The 13,741-nt window shown below is 44.7% G+C and overlaps 1 protein-coding gene across 1 annotated transcript in view; it reads right to left on the bottom strand.

The window, feature by feature from the left end:
• Positions 1-2,575: 2,575 nt before the first annotated feature.
• The window catches only part of LOC138296881 (solute carrier family 22 member 7-like), a 211,896-nt gene continuing 200,730 nt past the window's right edge, over positions 2,576-13,741 (bottom strand). The window contains exons 10-11 of the mRNA XM_069236375.1: positions 9,878-10,084; positions 2,576-2,744 (exon numbers count right to left, since the gene is read on the bottom strand). Coding sequence (XP_069092476.1) covers positions 2,684-2,744; positions 9,878-10,084 — 268 coding nt within the window. The 3' untranslated portion in view covers positions 2,576-2,683. The remainder of the gene's footprint in view (positions 2,745-9,877; positions 10,085-13,741) is intronic.

Here is a 13,741-nt window from a genome sequence, read left to right as displayed (position 1 = left end):
GCATCTTAAATTGGGACACACACCCTAATCACGAGCAGACTTGACTACAGCAACACCCTCTATACCGGAACCTCCAGGAAGCACCTGAACAACCTGCAACAAATTCAGAATGCCACCACCAGAATCATCTTAAACATCCCCCACCGAGAACACATCACAGAACACCTGAAAAACCTCCACTGGCTCACAGTTGAGAAGAGAATCAACTTCAAACTTCTTGTACATGCCAACAGAGCCCTCCAAGACAGTGAACCCAGCTACCTCAACCACCCCATCACCTGGTACTCCCCTTCCAGTCCTCTGCGCTCATCCCAGCAGTCGCTCACCAAAGTACCCCACATAAAGAAGTCCTCGACTGGAGGAAGATCTTTCTCATACCTGGCAGCATAAGGTTGGAACACCTTACCTCCTCACCTCAGACAGTCAGCATCGCTGCCTCAGTTCAGGAAGGACCTCAAGACCTCGCTCTTCAACTGATCTCTGAGGACACACCTATCAGTGCCTTGAGACCCTATGGGTAACTAGTGTGCTCTAAAAATATATAATTGATTGATTTATTGATTGATTGTTTCTTGTTCAGCCCAGGGTGACATATCACTCAAAGTTAGTAGACCCTGTCAGGAGCTATGGCTATGGATGGCATAAGATAATACGACTACAGGTGGGACCTAACGTATGTGAGGGGTGTTTGGATAAAATGTCAAAAACACAAATTTCGTGAGACAGAATATTGTGTCAAAAATATCAAGGAAAAGAATATTGTGAAGATAATTTTCTTTGGGTAAGTGAAGTTTAACTATATATAACTCCACATATGTACTTTGATGATACAGTATATACATATCTTCCAGGTACGTGGATCTGGAGTTAAGAATAGTAAATTTAAACTTACCCATTTGCACTTAACTTCTTGATATTGTTGTCTGCGATACTTTTGACGCAATATTCTGTCCACTCAAAATTTGTGTTTATGATATTCTGTCACTGGCCCTCAATTGTATAAGTGTGGACAAGCTGCTATGATGTCCTAACCTTTACCTATTCATCTCAGCTTAGAGGAAAGGGGCACCTGGAGTTTATCAGATGCATGCCACTGGCTAACCTGCTGGAGCTCATACAAACTGGTATACCTATCACAAAACCTTCCTTCCTAACCTGTTGTAACCCAGATACTCACAGCAACTAAGCTATAACAACGTTTTTGAGGAGTAGAGTAGAAATGACAGCATCTTATTGAAGGGGGAGACAGAGAGAGATCAGGTACCCGAAGAAGTCCACAACTTGTGCCTATGAAGAAACCAACATCTCCACTAAAGGTACCCCATTTCCTCAAATCTACTCACAGATGCACAAGGCATTTACACAACTCTTTGGGGGTGTTAGTGTGAGGTCCCAGTTATGAGGAATGATACCTTTTCTATCATGAGGAAACAATTGAACTAACATATACATACAAACACACATACATTCTAGAGTAGGGATTCTCCAACCTTTTCTGTAACAAGAGCTACTAATAATATTAGTCTTTTATTTGCGACCACATCAGACAATATTACATTAGTGACCACTCCATGCAATATTACTAGCAGTAATAATGTAAAAGGTTTTGTCAATTTGGGATACCTCTACATGGCTAGCTGCACCAGTCACCAAAGTAATATCAGTAATATTGCATGATTTATCACTTGAATATCAGCTTAAAATGTGTTTTGAAAAAAAGTTTCTCCCAACATCAGCTTATTAGTTTAGAAAATATACACATTTTCGTCTCATATACACTCTTTATAGTTGTGAAATACATTGATTAATTCAACCATGCAAAATCTTCTAGTTTAGTGGGCTGGGCTGAGCACTGGAAAGCTGCATCCAGGTGGCTGGAGAGCTACCAGTAGCTCACAAGCTACTAGTTGAAGAAGCCTGTACTAGACAAACCCGGCAATAGTAGCTGTGAACTAATAGGACTGGTGGCAATCATCAGTTTCTCTTTAGAGTGGACAGGGGGCAGCAGCATTACCTGCTAGGAGTGAGGATTTCCTTATGGACACCGCTGCTTTCTTCAGCAGAGTCTCACCTTGAACCCTGCAGGAGGATACTCAAGACATAAGGCACCCCTAAAAGGACTTGTGGTATGACTGTCCCAACCATGAAAGGTAAAGTCAGGAGCAGGGCAGCACACAGGCAGGGCACCAGGATCTTTTGACCTTCGTTGCTCTAAAAATACCCAAGACTTGAAGAACATTTACCTTGGTTTAAAAAAAAAGAATAAATATTTACCTTTTCCGTGCTGCTTATGGGTCTGCTGAATTTGGTTCACCTTCCTTTTCTCAGGTGACACTTCCACCCAGGCTGTTCTTTCAAGCTTCTAGGACCACCTTCTGAGTATGCAACTTGCACATTAGACATGTACAATAAGGGTGAACTTCTTCAAGCCCAAGCACCAATTAAAGATTCTCCTAATTCCACCCCAAAGGACACAAAGCATTTTACACTAAGCAGTTTTGAGTTTGTAGCATCTAACAAAAACTATATATAAAATAGGAAATCAAAGCACATCAGCAATTGGACCATTTTGAGATTTATTAAGAACAGGTCAATGTTACATGGCAACGGTAAGTTAGTCATTTCAAATCTGTGAAATATTTTGCTCTGTGGTATGTCAATGACTCGTTGGTCTCCATCAATGTTAGAATTTCTGCATGCGAACGACGTCCTGTGGATTACCCATGGTGTTTGAGGATTCATTCCTGCTGAAAAGGGATATATGCTGCACTGGTTAGAACATAAAAACTAAACGACTCATAATTGTTCAGCAATTAACTAATTTATATTCAGCAGTTTTGGGTAATTTGTTAACTAATAGTTAGGTACTCATTCTCACATTCACTTCTGTCACACGTTCTGGAGGTTTAAATCTACTGATGCATAAAAAACAGCAAAGGTCACAGGAGGGGAAGGGTTATTTGACTGCCTGAACCATCACACACTGTCAGACCCTGTTCAGGGAGCTGTGGGCAAGCAGAGGCTTCTTGGCCTCCAGCATGGGCAGGCATATTTTGCCTTTGATTTCTTGGGTCCTTCCTAATATGGCCCTACAAATTGGTTCAAGTACAACTCCTTTAGCATTGACTCTCAGTGGTAGCAAAGGCAAGCAGTTGCAGGCTTTTCAGGGACGTTAATGTAGGTGTACACCAACAGGCTCAGCACTTAACAGAAGTCTAACCTTTGGAGAATAACTTGATTTTCCCGACAATGTTTATCTTTGTAAATATGTTAGAAATACACCACAAAATGGAAAATACTACACACTACAAAATCTCAGGTGGTCCAAGTCTCTGGCTCCTCTGGTTATCTCTCCAGCTCCCTGTGCAGTTCTGAGCCCTAGGCCCACATACTGGAATGAATGACATGGTAGGTAGGATAAATAACTGTAGGGCCATTTTATTGACAGTGTCAGCTAACCGGTGATGCCTGTGTTAAATGGGTGTGAGTTAGGTGTAAAGGCCAGCCCTCAGGGAGTGGCTGGAAACAGCTACATGTCTGGCAGGGCACCGCATCCTTCCCAAAATCCAAATGAAAGGACAATGAGTCCAACTGTGGGAATAAGCAAAACATGCTAAACACCACTGAGTCTCTCAGTCTGGAGAGTCATTGAGCGGGACAGCCATGGACACGTTGACAGGTGCAACTGGGGGAAACACCACTACATTCATATTTAAACAAGATGATTCTTGCAGAGTGTGGATCGAGTCCGGATTCTTCAAAAACATTTAATTTGGGTTGAAGTCTACCCATGCAATGTTGGCCCGTCCTGACTGCTCTTGAGGTGGTGTGGTTGATGTCAACAGTTCAAACTGGGGCGCATCTGGAGCATTGGTGGAGTCCACTGCAGAGCCTTCTCTTTGGGTTTCGTGACTCCATGGGACAGCGTGGACTGTGTTGGGCTGTGCGGGGGCCACTGCAGGACTGCCAGCAGAACCCGGCTGAGTTGCTTGTGCAACACAAGGGTAGATGACTCATTGTCAGTTGTGTTCACCAACAGGACTGAGGCACATGGGGCTAGCAGATAGTGTCTGGATGATTCACCTCTCATGGTGCCAGGAGTGCCTCCTTGGTCTCTTGGTGGTTTGCGGGTGTAAGACTACACTCCGATGGCGATGCGCTCCTTCTGTTGGTACGATGATGCACATAACATGATGGTTTTGATACCATTAGACAACTCTTTACGACAGGTTGTGGTGACTTGCAGGGAGTGAGGGTGACTGGAGGGTCTTTGAGGCCCCATAGCTTGGTATATTGCAGTCGCAGTTCTTCTACTACAGCATTTGTGGTTCTTAGCAGGGAAGCCATCAATTATCAAGCAGCTTGTGACTGTGGCCAGATGGTTGCACTGGAATAGTGAGGCAGATATGTGGTTCGGACACACGTGCAGCTTACTTTCAGTTCACCCGCTGGGCTGTTCCCAGTGACACATTGGTTGCTTGTGTGTGTTGGTAGGTGCACTCTCGTGTCATAGACTGAATCCCCGGTTTTGTCACCCTTGGTCATTTCTCCTGCGCACCAGTGATCATCAATTTTGCTTCAGGGAGACAGGTATTTTCACACTCCCTTCTCTTCTCTTCTTTTTTAGTTCTCCTTTGCAATATGGCAACATTCCATGTGTCACATGTGTTCCTTTTTATTTCTTGTTCGATGTGGCACCAGCCATGTGGCACCAGTTCTTTTCTCATTGGCCTCTCACCTGTCTTGTCTGTAGAACTTGACTCTTCTCTTTGGATCAGTGTGTCATCCACCCACACTTCACACATTCCCTCCACAAGGATCTTGAGTACCATTTTACTCTAATTGGTTGACAATAAACATATGTAATTCAGCGCCAAGATATCCTTCTGGGTGAATGAGTGCTTTACAAAATACACGTTATGTCATGTTTACAAAATATACATGTAATCTTCTCAGGGCTGCACTCCATGCATGGCGGGTAATCTTCCTTCCGTCTACTCTTTGCTCAAAGACCCAGTGCTTGCGCCTCAAGGTCGCGCGTTCACTCTGCTTGGTTCTGCCTATGGTTGTGTGTGCCTGGCAGTGTGTTGGTCATTCAATGTGACATTCTCATGGACGGACCTATGGCACCCATTTGTTGCTGTGGTTGTGTCCCTCTTGCCGGCTTGTGCACACATTGTGGTGCCTCTGGGGTTTCTAATCTTTTTTTTAGTGTGTTGTACTGGGTGGATTGCACCTTGCTGCCTAGGTGCTTCCTGGGATGCTTCAGTGTCTCTGTCATGCAGGGGTGAAGGTAGCTCGCTCTTCTCCCATGTCCTGCTTGGAAACTCTGATCCTCTTTTTATCCCAGGGGTGCTGGGCTGCAGGCCGTTCTGTGGCTGGGACAGTTGTCTGTTCTGAGAAATTAGGTTGTTGGTTGACTCGGTGTGAGCCCTGATCAAGCAACAGCCAAAATCCCTTGTAGGGTAAACCACAGAAAGTCACTAATTTAACCTATGTTCAACCCTGGGTAACTTGGCCCAAAAAGCAGTTAGGCTAACTTGAAGTCAATGTGTTAAGTATTTATGCAGTACACAAAAATCTAAAAAAGTGAAAACACAACACAATGAAAATCCCAAACCAATTTAGAAAAATAGAGTACATTTTAATACATTATTTGACCCCAAAACTATCAAAATCCAATTAGTAGAACCATATTTATGAATTTTTAAAGTTTAATGTTAAAAAGTTAGCAAGCCCTCAGTTTTAGAAGCCCTCGGTTTTAGAAAATGGCCACTTGGGCACCTGTAGAACCACAACCAAGGGTCCACAGCTGGATGGAGACACACTCAGGCTGGGTCCAAGATTGTGGGAGCCAATTATGTCCCTGTGGCTCTGAACAGGCCAGCTAAACTAGACCATGAAGTTATTTCTGAATTCCTGGGCGCATTTAAAGATGCAGGACTCCACAGCAGGGCTGGCCTCTGACTGTTCAAGGCAGGCTCCAGGCAGCAAAGCAGTCCTTCCAGGTACAGAAGTTGGCTGGTAGACTGCACAGCAGGTCACAGCAGCAGCAGTCCTCTGAGAGTCCTTCTGCAGGTTCAGTAGTGCACTGGGGAGTGGGTCTGAGAGCCTTATTTGTATACCCTGATGCCCTGCTCCTAGAAGTAGGGAGATGTTTCCAGAAGGGTTCTCCGAAGTTCCAGGAGCTTCCTGTCACCCCTGCTTTGCCTCCTAGCTGGATGCACTAACAAGACAGAGCAGTTACACCTATTGTGTTACAGCAGAGCTCAGCCTTTTTAGGTGTAAGTGGGGCTGTGCATAGCTCTGCCACCCGTCGAGTCCGTTACCAGCCTATTCAGGCTCTGCTAATACCAAAGACATGTTAATTTTCTTATGAATGAGGCATGAGTTGATAGATCTTCATTTAACAACTTCAGCGTGCTGTTTATGTCAAGTTTTAGCATATCTGTCATGGGGGAGAAGGGAAGATAAATCCAGTACAAAAATGAATTACTTTACTTTGGGACATTTACAATAAACAAAGTGCATTAAACTATGGCATGAAGTACAACAGCCACAAATATTGAGTGTGATGGGTGCCAAGTACAGAAAGTCGCGCATTGAAATTAAGGTATGGAGGTAAGCCACAAGGCACTGCTCAGTGCACAAACTAAGTCAATGAGGTGTAAAACGGAGAAAACAGATGAACTAAAATGTCTTTCTTTAAAAGAAGGGCTTTCAGTTTAGATATAAAGAGATCATGTGAGGTTGTGGTGCATAGCTTCAGAGGTAATGAGTTCCAGACTCCAATGAATGTTCCTAAAAAGGTTTGAGCTCAATGCCTAACTTGGAAAAAAAAAAAGTGCCAGGACACTCTTAAAGCCAACACCACAGCTGGCACCACCCATTGCCACTGCCAGGACTGGCAGTGACAGAACCAGCACAACTGATAACCATTTCACTCCTACCAGTGTGACAATTCAGACTGTTTGAGGTCCCCAAAGCTGTAAGAATGGATTGGGAGGCAGGTATTCGTTTTTTAATGTATAATGAATTAATAAACAATGGTTGTTTTCTAAATCACCCAAACAGTGCATCCATGTGGCAGCTGTCACAAGTGCCAGTGCAGACCACCAGCAACCACCTTCTCAAATTAAGCAATAATTGAGCGATAAATTGTTCCTTTTAAAGGGTCATGGGCTCCAGCAGAAACGCTTCGGCTTTCCGTGATGGTCTGGCACCAACCCATACCTTAAGAATGTCAGCCATGTAACGTGAAGTGGATGCGTGTAGCGCCTTGCGAGTGATGCATGTTGTTTTGAAGATAACCCTGACTTCAATGGGAAGCCAGTGGAGTGTTATCAGAATTGGCAAAATGTGGTCATTCCCTTTCAGAGATAAAGCAATCCTACATTTTGCAGTATGTTTCAAGTGTAGTGCAATGAAACTTGAAAAGACCAATCAGGAGAAAACTACAGAAGTCTATTCTAGACAGCACCAATGATAGAAGCAGAGCTCTGAGATGTTGCTCAAGAATGAAGCTTACAATCTCCCGGAGAAGACACAATTAAAAATGTGCATTTCTGGCCAAGGAGATGACTTTGGGATTGTAAACTGAGTCATCTGTCTAGGAAGAATAAGGATTTGACACTGTTGAGCATAGTTGGTTTGCTGTTATGGATGCTGACTGAGTTCATTCCAGGATTGTACTGGCAGTGATTATTTCAATAAGGAAATGAGGAGAAATTAAGCTTTTGCTTTTTGTTTTAAATGATGGTAATGTTGCATGAAGAGAAGACCTTTAAGTATAGGTGGGTATCATTAGCATGCCAATGGTGAAGGATCTTGGTGTTTCTTAGTAAGACTCTGAGGTGTTTTATGCAAACTTTGAATAAGATCGGGGACTAGAATAGATCTAGTGGACCACCTGAGCTAAGGTCACACTAGTTTTGATAAGCCTGTATCAATTTTCAGCCTCTGCGAACTTCTCATGAGGTAAGATGCAAACAATTTGAGAACCACACCATCAGTGCCCATCTCTTTTTTGAGTGTCAAGAACCATGCAGTGATTTACATTATCAAAGGTCATTGATCTGTTGACAAGAATTGGGAGGCAGACATTGCCAGACTCTAGGATGCAAACCAGTGCTGTTTCAGTGCTGCGACCACGATTAACACCTGATTGGTATTAATCTAGGAGGTGTTATCTGGATGTGTTGGATAAGATAGTGTCCTACCCATGTTTCTGCAAATAAAAGGAGGATGGAAACAGGATAAGAATTGTTGAACTTGCTGGCATCTGCAGAAGGTTTTTTTTTTGGGGTGGGGCGTTACTTGTCCACTCTTCCAGCAGTCATGAATCACTCCCTGGCTGAGCAACAGATTCACAAGTCCAGCCCAATATGGAATTATGTGTTTGTAAAGGTCTTTGGCAATGTTGCCAGCAACCTCGTCCACAAAATGGTTTGGGGATTTCATCTTTCTGATGGTTTTCAGAAATTCTTCCTCCCCAATTAGGCTGCCAAGTGTCCTTAGATATGCATATAGTGATCAGTTTGTGTTCATGATTTTGACAGATAATCAGTGATTGACCTTGGCCTGGTCCTCATTTCCGACCTCACTAACGTGGTGGCATATAATAAACCAGGGGAGTAACAAAGGCACCCACGGTCCTTGCGGTGCGGGGGGGGCCTGAGGTCCAGGGGCCCCCTCCGCACAGTATCCTGGCATAAGAGCACCTGTGTGAGTCCAGATTGGGCCCCTCTGTGTACTTTGCAGGGGGACCCCCTCAAGTTTCGTTATGCTGGTGTAATAAATACCAAAGTTACTCTACCACCAACTGCAAATCAGAAACTTGCAGTATATTCTGTCCCTGAAGTGTCATCAGTTGACAAGCTGCACCCGTGCCTGAGATTGCTTGTGCAATAGGCGTTCACAGCAGGTAGACTCCATCAATGTTTTATGACTTGCCCCATGCTTGCTCTCACTATATGCACAGCCACACAAGCATTTTGGAATGGGGTGGTGAGCAAAATGATGGATTTAGACCCAGATCTCTGACTGAGGTGAATGTTTGACATTTTCAGCATTCTGTCCATCATCAGTTCTTTTTGTATTTCTCACTGTCTGTAGGAGTGGCCACACAAGCATTTAGGAAGCCGGATGGGGCTTAACTTGATGGAGGCATGGCACTCAGAAGGTGCAGCAGCTGTCACCAATCCATCAAAACCTCCCACCCTGCTCCATCACTGGCTTCTCCAAGCCCTGCTTCTGCCCACAGCCTACCTAGAGGTGGCATGTGGTCATATGGATTTTCTCCTGCTGTCCACTTCTGACTAGAATATGAAGCTGTCTGTACTTGTGTGGGGAGCAGGTCTGGAGCAGGGCAGGGAGAGATAGGAAGTGAGGTGGGAGCAAAGAAAGAGTGCAGGGAGATAGAAAAAAACAAGGAAGAGAGCAAGGAAATGCATGCATTCCAAAGACGTTCTGAAAATAACATTAAAAGAGGTTCATCAAGTAAGTAGTGAAAGGATACAACTCATCCATTCAGACAAATTGTGAGACCAAAATGCTCTTGGGACAGTCAAACACAGGGATAGGGAAGAAAGCCAATGACTCAAGAGGCGGCAAATGTGATAGACAACAAAGTCATCCAATCATGAGGAAGGGGATGACGCAAAGCACATGCTAATTATAGGTTATATATTTAAACTACTACAAGTGGCAAATGTTGTCTGTAGGTAGGTTTAAAAGGAAATTAGTATCCAAGGCCAGCAGAGAGCACTATATGAGGCTAGAAGTAAGTTGATTAATATTTTAGCATCCTTTCTACAGATCCCTACAGATAATAATCCTAGATATGTCCATACATACAGATTACAGGGGGATGCCTTACCGTGCCTTCTCAGTATCCTTTACTGTTTCAGGCAGTTGCACATTGAGAGTCTCAGGAAGACAAAAAGCCACCAAGCCGCAGACAGTAGCCGCAGAAGAGAAGATAACCTGAGGCAGGAACTTCCATACTTCGTCCAGCAGCAAGGTCAGTGGAGCCACAGACACACCAATGCGTGAAACAAATGAGTTGTACCCCATGCCATTCTGCCTGGAAAAACAGTGAAAGAAACATCTGTATGGATAATGCCCATGCCTGGCCAGGAATAGCTCACATTATACTGAGTTGTAGCAGTAATCTCAAAGTAATGCGCCCCACATATTATCACTAGTTAAGTTTTGTGTCTCAAAAGTTGTTTGTTTCCTTTGACTGAAACACTGAATCACACAAAGGGCCAGGAAGAAAAGTGGTTAGGAATAGGGCTGCAAGTAAATCACTTACAGCTTCCTAGGATTTATTTTGTAAACACATATCCTTCTAGGTTAAATGCCATACAAATGTGTTTGTCGTAGTAAACTAACACAATATGTAGAAACAGACAGCAAACAAAGCCAGCCTGTGAAGTTCCAAAGGAATAATAGATACAGTTGATCCATATCCAAACATGTTTAATGTTAAATAGACATCAAAACGACCCCATCATCTCAGATATCCTGCAGCTTCTGCCACCAGTAACCAGTTCCCTGCAAGTCAAAATTCCTCCAATAAGCAAGGCCCCTGAGTCATAATATACTAAGAATACCACACACCCTTATCTTCCCTTGTCTCTTTAACCCACCATTTACTCTGTTTCTCCATTTTAACATGCTGTATTTATCTTTGTTTCCACACATGCCAGTTATCCTTTTTCATTTGTCTTCTAACTTGCAAGACATTTGGGCCGAGATTTGTGGTGGCCTAACACCATTCCAACGCCACATTAGCATAATTTTTTTACGCTTGTTAGAAATGGGGTCTTTGATTGGCAGTCAGGTTACCCCCTGTCCAAGCAAGGACCCTCACTCTAGTCAGGGCAAAGGAGAAACACACCTGGTTAACCCCTACTCACCCCCTTGGTAGCTTGGCACAAGCAGGCAGGCTTAACTCAGAAGCAATGTGTAAAGTATTTGTACCAACAAACGCAGTAATACATGGAAACACTACAAAATGGACACCACACCAGTTTAGAAAAATAGGCAATATTTCTCTAAATCAAACAAGACCAAAACAACAAAAATCCAACATACACAAGTCAAAATATGAATTTTCAAAAGAATAAGAGTCTTACTCCAAAGAAAACAATAGAAACAATGATGTTGCACAAAGTGCATGGTTTGCGTTAAAAATAATGCTGCACGGGTGAGTGTGCATTGGAAAAGTCAGCGATGCGTCGATTACTTCCTCGCAAGGGAGGCTTTGCGTTGTTTCTTCTCCGGTCGGGTTGGCGATGTGTCATTTTTCTCACCGCAAGATTGCGATGAGTCGATTTCTGGACTGGGCACCTCGGATCCGCGCAGAGTCGGGATGACTTTGCCGCCCGGTAACGATGCGTGGAATATCCGGTCACATGGTGTTAGAAAACTGCACTGCGTGGGGTTTGCGTTGTTATCAGCAGCCACAAGCGGATGTTGGGCGTTGATCTCCCAGGCGCGATGCAGGTGGACTGTCAATTTCAGCCGCGAAGTCGGCTGTGCATCGTTTATCAGCCGTGTTGCAGATGGTGCGTCGAAAATTTCCCAGCACGGCGTTCTGTACTTGGATTTTCAGCTCTTGTTCTGCCAACTTCACCTTTCAAGGGCACAGGGACTGGATAGGGCACCACTTGACAGGGTAGGAGTCTCAGGAGAGAGTCCAGGTGCTGGCAGAGGAAGTCTTTGATGGCCCTGAGACTTCAAAATAGGAAGCAAGCTCAGTTCAAGCCCTTGGAGATTCTTCTCAAGCAGAAATGCACAACAAAGTCCAGTCTTTGTCCCCTTTCACAGGCAGAAGCAGCAACTGCAGGATAGCCCATCAAAGCACAGTCACAGGCAGGGTCAGCACTTCTACCTCAGCTCTTCAGCTCTTCTCCTTGGCAGAGGTTCCTCTTGATCCCAGAAGTAATCTCGAAGAGATCTAAAGTATGGGGTTTTGGGTCCACTACTTATACCCCTTTCTGCCTATGAAATAGGCAAACTTCAAAGGAAAGTCTCTGTTGTTCCTGCGTTGCCCAGACGCACACCAGGGGGTTCGAGACTGCATTGTGAGAGGGCAGGCACAGCCCATTCAGGTGTAAGTGACCACTCCTCCCTCCACTCTAGCACAGATGGCTCATTAGTATATGCAGGCTACACCCCAGCACCCTTTGTCTCACTGTCTAGAGGAGATTCACAAACAGCCCAACTGTCCAACTGACCTAGACATGAAATCCACAGACAGACAGAGTCACAGAATAGTTAAAGCAAGAAAATGCCCACTTTATAAAAGTGTAATTTTCAAACTAACAATCTAAAAACCAACTTCGCCAAAAGATGTATTTTTAAATTGTGAGTTCAGAGACACCAAACTCCAAATTTCTATCTGCTCCCAAAGGAAATCTACACTTTAAGAATATTTAAAGGCAGCCCCCATGTTAACCTATGAGAGAGATAGGCCTTGCAACAGTGAAAACCACATTTGGCAGTATTTCACTGTTAGGACATGTAAAATACATCAGTACATGTCCCCCCTTTAACATACACTGCACCCTGCCCATGGTGCTACCTAGGGCCTACCTTAGGGGTGCCTTACATGTATCAAAGGGAAGGTATAGGCCTGGCAAGTGGGTACACTTGCTAGGTCAACCTGGCAGTGCAACTGCACACACAGACACTGCAGTGGCAGGTCTGAGACATGCTTGCAGAGCCACTCATCTGGGTGGCACAACCACTGCTGCAGGCCCACTAGTAGCATTTGATCTACAGACCCTGGGCATCTCTAGTGCACTTTACTATGGACTTACTAGTAAATCCAATATGCCAATTAGGGATAAACAAATCACCAATATAATTTACACAGAGAGTATATGCACTTTAGCACTGGTTAGCAGTGGTAAAGTGTCCAGAGTCCTAAAGCCAACAAAAACAGGTCAGAATAAATAGGAGGAAGGAGGCAAAAGGTTTAGGGATGACCCTGGAAAAAGGGCCAGGTCCATCATAACCCCCCACCAGCCTAAAGCCAGGGGAGACCAATCAATACCTTGATGGACTTCCCCGATTGGGGCAATAGAACAAGGACCCAGGCCCACAACAGCTGCAGCATGTTCCAGTTCTATGCCTTCCTGACTCCAGTTGGATCCCTCTGTCCATACTCACGGGGCCCACTAAGCTAGCCTATGGGGAACCCTTCTCCTCATCTGTAGATACCATCTGTGCAGCACCTAACCTTACTTTGCTCACAGATATATCCCAGGGGGCAGACAGTACCACCATGGCCAACACAGTGGTATGGCCCACTCCACCCCGGGGTGTGACTCCTGCCCCACCCCTCTCCACAGGCAACTCTGTCCACCAGGACAGCAAGCCACAGTGGCCACTGACAGCTGTCAGAGATGAGAGTCAGGCCCCAGGCCTTTCAAGGCTCTACAACCTCCGTGACTGTGGAGAGTGGGGGTCAGTAGCCCCAGGTGCCTGGCACCCTTTGACCACTCTCCCTTCCACCCAGTCAGGGATGGCAGCCTGTCACTGCTAAGGGGTGCAAGAAAACTGGCCACTTTTCATAAATCTGGGCCTTGGTGTAAAAGCATTTGTTTTTCAAATAAACCCTTTCTGGTTCTTAATTGACAGGCACTGACTCTCTATTCTCGCCGCCATTCTTGCATGTGAAATTATATCCTGCAAGTGTTTTCTTTTGACCACCTGTTCACCTCCAGAT

This window comes from Pleurodeles waltl, chromosome 5 (assembly GCF_031143425.1).
Source record: "Pleurodeles waltl isolate 20211129_DDA chromosome 5, aPleWal1.hap1.20221129, whole genome shotgun sequence".
NCBI classification, from domain to species: domain Eukaryota; kingdom Metazoa; phylum Chordata; class Amphibia; order Caudata; family Salamandridae; genus Pleurodeles; species Pleurodeles waltl.
This window is presented reverse-complemented; position numbering and strand designations above follow the sequence as displayed.